We start from the raw sequence: 6,655 nt of genomic DNA, 5'->3' as shown, positions 1-6,655 counted from the left end.
GGTTGTGGGGGCGGGGGGGGGGGGAGTGCCATCCACAAGAGCAATCTCTCTTTTTATCGATTTTTCTTTTCTTTTCTTTTTTTTTTGTTTTCGTCCTTCGTGCACTGTAAAATGTCATAAATTATACTCTTCGTGCAATCAAATTCACAATCTTGCCAAAAGACAATTTTATCCCTCCATTGTGAAAAATTCTCGATCAATTATCTCCCAACATAGAAAAGAATTCACTACAAAGGACTTAACATTATCGTTATAAAGGAACCAATGAATTTAACTTTCTGATACGTAAATTGAATTTTCAATATATATATATATATATATATATATATATAACTTTTAAATGTGACCATTCAATCAAAAGTCGTCACTTTGATAAAAGTTGTCACTTTAAAATAACATCATGGTGGAATGTAAATGTCCCATGAAAAGGTACAAGAAAGAAAACAAAATACCTTTTAAATCAGAAAACACAATTTATCAAATTTAAATTTATTTCTTCTTTTTCCTTTTAAAAATGAAGACAATTTCTTCATTCAACCTAACGTGTTTGTTATTGTGTTCGATGATTATCAACATTTCAAAGTTCGTTTTGGTTTGCAAACAAACCTACGAGAATAGTTTTAAAATCCATGGAACAAATTTCATACAACTGAAATTGTTAAACATGATACCAAAGGATCACGCGTTTGACTGTCACTACCATCCATTTATGAAGTTTGTACACGTGTCGGGGCCACACAACCTTTGTTGAAAATATAAATTTAGAATGCACGTGAAAGGACTTTGGAAGACTAAATTTAAATATGTCCCATGTTAGCGGATTAAGTTTTTATATGAGACGGTTCAACAAATTTAAACTCTGTTGACACATTCATATTGAATGGATTAGTATTTTCAACAATTGCTTTTTGTTTACATTGGTACTTTTGCATTCATTTTGAAACCTTTGCATGTAAAAGCAAGCATGAAGATAGAGACACAATACAATGCACACAAGGACCCCAACTAACCCTCCTGAGTTGATATCTGTACACTAAGCAGATCTCTCCATCCTAACCTAACAACAGCTGATGTGCCAAATCGAGGTGTCAAAAATTTAGTTGTGAAACAGTAAAATGACCCCAACTACCCTCCTGAATTGAAATCTGCTGTCCCAGTTTGACTGACTCACTGTTAAAATTTTTGACACCTCCTTCCTAACCTAACAACAACGGATGTGCCGAATCAAGGTGTAAAAATTTTGGGGTGAAATAGTCAATTAGGAACAGCAAATCCCAACTCATAACCCTCTAACCAAAGGAATAACAAAATCCAGCAGTACTCGAAAATCACTCAAATGGGATCATAGACAGAAAAAGGGGCAATTTGTAAATCAGTAAAACTGTAAAAGAGTGACAAATCAGTCAACAAACACAATGGGAAGAAAATACTGAAGGGTATAGCAGCAACATCCAGTAATCTTACACTTTCCTCAAATATCCAGTAACACGCTTCGAATCTAAGTAGTTAAAAAGTTCACCTTCTGGTTGAGTGCATATCCAATTCTCAGATGCCAATGACCCAGTAGGCATAGCATCGAGCTATATGAAGCTAAGGAACAAGAAAGAACTTCTGTTAATAGAGCATAAAAAGAATAGAATGTAACTATTCCAACAGAAACTGAAAAGCATCGGTGATAAGTGCAAGGAATTGCAAGTTATGGCAGCAAAACTTGAGGTCAAAAGGATTGAACAGCGTTCAGTTTTTAACTTTGTAATTAAGTATGGCAAAATCTTTCTCAATTGTCCCATATATGGATGGGAAATATTCAATTCCACAGTGATGTCATCTAAAGAGTCATGGAGGACGCAGTTAATGCTCCCTGGCAACATGTGCAAGCAATGTTATAGATGGAACTATTGATTAATCTTGAAATGAAAACATTACTACTGATCCACAGCCCCCACAAAAATAGACATGCCATTTCACTCAATTTATTTTAGGTCTGCCCAAGACATGCAGCAATCAAAGGCATCCAATCCCCTATATCATTCTTTTATTATCCTCAATAAAACCCATTCAAGAAAACTATGAAAAAAACAGAGACTATATGCATGTATAAATTTGCGTAGGTGTGTAAATGAGCAGGTATATGATCATATAAAGGCGTTCTGTATCTTCTCACCAAATTTCTGTAATGTGAAGCCATCAAAGGCATCCTACCCACATGCACGACATCAACGTAATCAATAATTCGTAGCCTATGGAAAAACAAGACAGACACATAAACACAGAACGTAGATAGGTAACTCTCCATGTAAATTCTCAAAGTTTTTGTATCTTTCTGATGGCATGACAGTGAAAAATATGTTCAATGGCTTCCTTCGATGTCGGTCTACGCGTTTTTATTGAATGGATTCTTCAGTGGGAAAAGCTATGAGCTTCGAACGTTCAATTTCAGACAGCTGGTGGAGAAAGGCCCGCTAATCTAATGATTTTTAAAGAGAGCATGTTGCAGGGAAACCCACCTAATTGATCTTTGAGAATATATATACATTCTTCTGGCTTGTTGGGTCCATAACTAAAATTAGGTGACCTAACAGCCTCCGCCCAACTAAATATACCAAAAGTTACCCGATTCATATGAGCTATGAGCTACTGAGGAATAAACTATTATTTTTTATATATATTATATTTTTTTTTTTTTTATCAAGAGATTTCAATGTCATACAGAAAGAAACCAGATACGTTTGAACATGTTTTTGCCTTGGCTTAAAACAAAAGTAATGCAAAGTTACAAATTTTCCAACGAAGAGAAGTTACTAGGTGTTGTTAACACAATAGACCATGATGTTATGACCAAAGAAAAGATAATATATTTACATTCTTCTGGCTTGTTGGGTCCATAACTAAAATTAGGTGACCTAACAGCCTCCGCCCGACTAGACACATACCAAAAGTTACCCGATTCATATGAGCTATGAGCTACTGAGGAATAAACTATTATTTTTCTAAACTTAAAAAAAAAAAAAAGTTAAACCTCAACCTTGAGAGATCCCACCGTCCCGCTCCTAGAGCTTTGTGAAGAGGGTAAATCGTGGGATGTATCCCAACAGGTTAGGGAATAAGAGCTGCATGTACACTGCGCTTACTAGGAGTCCAATTCTATATCTCAGAAATCAAATCTTCACACTACGGCTGCCAACAAGGTGTGAGATAACTTCACTCCTATCCTTTGCACCACTGGGCTATGCCTCGAGGGCATTATTTTTCTTAACTTCAACCTATCTTAAAGTGGTTAAGGAGGCTTATATTATAGCAATCGCGCTTGGAAAGAGAATGGATCCTTAGCCATTCTTACAAAGTCACACAACTTTCATAACATCAAAGTATGCTTGATAAGGAGTTGGTTTGGCTGGTTGAGGATGCTCTTTGCGAAAAAGAAAGCATGGTACGATGCGGGAGACTAGGGAATGAGTTGAGCAAACTCCCAATGCGAAGCTTTGCCCCAGTTTGGCCCCCATTTTGAAGAAATGAAAATTGGTAGAATAGTGTTTTTTTTTTTTAAAATGAGTGGTTGAAAAAGAATGAAAAATTTTCGATTTACGTGAAATATTATTTTATGAAAGATTGTATAATTGAAAATAGGAGAGAGAAAAATGAAATATAATGGAATGAAAATTAATGTGGATCAAACGGATTAATTCCATAATGTAATTATCAGGATATAAAAACAGAATAACCAGAAAAAAATTAAAAAATCAGAAGACAGTGAAGAAAAACACTGGAAAAAACATGTAAATTAAATAATGAAATCAGGCGGAAGCATCTAGTAAGTTACAAATATAAAATGTAGAACACACGAAGTTAGCAACATATAGACCAAACTAGATGAAACTCAGCTAAAAATTATGTCCAAGGCTTTTGGTTTACATGTCAGTGTCGGTGATTCTCGAGTTTAAGCACTATACTACAATTCCAGTTTAATATGAGAGTATCAAAGTTACCATTCTTATTCTGCCAGTAATCACTCAGCTCAATCTTCTCCTCCTGGATTCACGGGAATCCTGATTGTCTGCATTTGAAACCCGAGACAAAACTCTTCTTCTACGGGTAGTTGAAGAAGAAGGTACAGTCGGCAAATTGATTTCACCAAAAGTCGTCATTGCCAGGAATTGTACATCATCACTAGGAACATCCCTTGTTTGGGAAGAGGAAATAGCCGCACTAGAATCTAGAGCTTGGTGATCTGATTGTATGATAGCAGAATCACTAGTACGAGGATTATTCCCTATCTCAACTGATGAACGCCGGGTGTCACTCGATAAACGGTTGTTTATAACTGTTTCAAGGTCCTCGACTAACCTTTCAGCATTACTCAAAGCAGATGAAAGAGAAGAAAGAGAAGCAGCACTTTCGGATAATACTCTTGAAACCCGCTGGACCCTAAGGCGGCGCCGCCGCCGGCCGCCAGCTGCCCCTCCAGTTTGCACCTCTGGAGCATCAGACTCAAACCTTAAATTACGACTCCCATCCTCAGTTTGATCCTCCATTGTACCAATACTAATCCTAATTCGCCTCAATGCTTCTGCAACTGGACCATGAGATAAACCATTTGTCACTTGCTGTTGCCTCGCACTCTCAACTCTCCGAGCTTTGGGCCTCGGAGGTATTTTCAAGCCAGATTCCAACTCAGACACAAGTTCGCTCTCCCCGTTCCCGTAAATAGGAATAACAGTGCTATCAGATACCTCTCCCTTACAAACTGGACATTCCTTGGAAGTTGAATCAATATACGGAACTTGATAAAAGCACACCCAACAAAACAAGTGACCACAGCAAGTCAGGACAGGCTCCCTCGCCACCTCCAAGCATATATTACAATCGTAAAAGCTCCATCCTTCCTTTTCAACCTTCTTAACATCGGAATCCATCTCCAAAGCCTTTGCGACCAAATGGGAACTACCCCTTTTACAAACTCTTCCTCTCTCAGCGCCTCTCTCACCATCCACATCAACCACATGTTCACCCGAAAAGTCACTTATTTCCGCAGGATTACGCAATTGACGCCACCTCTGGCGCTGCCTAGTACGAGCAGTAACAGCTTCAAGATGTCGAATCCTATCCTCTATCCTACCATGGGTAGTGTCCAACTCATTCAACATAGATCCAAATCTCGCATCTGAATTCACAGGTGGGTCCAAGGGTTCTTGGTTCAAATCAAGATCCGCCAAATTATCATCCATCACATGAAAAACACCTCAAGGTTCGCAAAACCTTCAATATAGTACAAATTACTCAAAAAATCCAAAAAATTGGGAGTTTGGATTGAGTACTAAATTAACCAACTTATGATGTTCAGAAACCAATTGAATCTTGAAATAATCAACGCAGCGATCTAGAAACCGAGAACTGGGGAAAAAAATATTTATCTAATCTTTATGCGGGTAAATCTGTGAATGAAGAAACGAATTCCACGTAAAAGTAAACAGGGTTACAAGAATTTGAAGCTGAATAATTCTACGGATTATATTAGGACATCCAGCGCTGCTCCTTTTATACTTCTCTTCCTGTAACCTAATTATTTTGAGAGCAGGATACTAATCTGGGCCATGGTACGGCGCATATTTGGGCCAGCAGATCTATCGAAGAGACATCTAACCTCAGTTTACACTATATTAGGGGGGAAAAAGGGACAATTGGGTAACTAAGAAATTAATTATGGCACATTTTAAAAATAAAAAAATAAATTTCAAATTTTTAAAATCAGATTTTTATTAAAAATTATTTATAATTTAATTAGTTAATTAATTATTTTATTAATTAAATATATTTAGATCACGGATCTATACAATTTGGTCACAAATTAACAATATAATTAGTTACTTATTATTTTTTGGTCACAAATCAAAAATTTTATGTCACAAATTTTTTTATGATTACAATTTAAAAATTTTGTAAATCACAGTTTGTTTATTGGTTACAAATATCATATTATTGGTCACAACTTATTTTTCGGTCACAAATTAAAAATTTTATAGGTCACATATTATTTTTCGATCACGAATCAAAAATTTTATAGGTCATAGATTAATTTTTCGATCACAACTCAATAAATTAAATATATTTAAGTCACATATCTATACAATTTGGTCACAAATTAACAATTTAATTAATCATTTATTATTTTTTGGTCACAAATAAAAAATTTTATGTCATAAATTATTTTACGATCACAATTCAAAAAATTTGTAAGTCACAGTTTGCTCATCGGTCACAAATAAAAAAATTAATTAGTCACGAATTAATTTTTAGTCACAACTTATCAAATTATTGGTCACAACTTGCTTTTTGATAGCAAATCAAAAAATTTAAGGTCACAAAATCTGTTTATGGTCACAATTAAAAAAATTTGTAAGTCACGATTTGTTTGTCACAGATAAAAAATTTATACGTTACAAGTTATTTACAAGTCACAGATCACAACTATTATATGTCACGAATTATTATTTTTTTAGATCACACACTATTCTTGGTCACAATTTATCTTTTTGGTGGTCACATATTATTTATTAGTCACGAATTAATCAATTTAATAGTCACAATCAATCAAATAATCTGTGACCACCACCAAACCTTCGCTACCTCTACAGCACCATCATGACCACCACCGCCA

At 35.5% G+C, this 6,655-nt stretch overlaps 1 protein-coding gene across 1 annotated transcript; it reads right to left on the bottom strand.

Moving 5' to 3' along the window:
- Positions 1 to 1,349: 1,349 nt before the first annotated feature.
- LOC111370408 (postreplication repair E3 ubiquitin-protein ligase RAD18-like) lies at positions 1,350 to 5,613 on the bottom strand. The gene is made up of 2 exons (XM_022992097.1): positions 3,987 to 5,613; positions 1,350 to 1,590 (listed from the first exon to the last, which is right to left on the bottom strand). Exon 1 carries the CDS (start codon positions 5,223 to 5,225, stop codon positions 4,011 to 4,013), a length of 1,215 nt encoding a protein of 404 aa, XP_022847865.1. The 5' UTR covers positions 5,226 to 5,613; the 3' UTR covers positions 1,350 to 1,590; positions 3,987 to 4,010.
- Between the last annotated feature and the right edge of the window lie 1,042 nt (positions 5,614 to 6,655).

This window comes from Olea europaea, chromosome 21, assembly GCF_002742605.1.
Source record: "Olea europaea var. sylvestris chromosome 21, O_europaea_v1, whole genome shotgun sequence".
Classification (NCBI taxonomy): domain Eukaryota; kingdom Viridiplantae; phylum Streptophyta; class Magnoliopsida; order Lamiales; family Oleaceae; genus Olea; species Olea europaea.
This window is presented reverse-complemented; position numbering and strand designations above follow the sequence as displayed.

What these genes read in the sequence shown, in the direction of transcription:
- LOC111370408 (XM_022992097.1), bottom strand. Translation starts at nt 5,225, where the DNA reads ATGGATGATAATTTGGCGGATCTTGATTTGAACCAAGAACCCTTGGAC.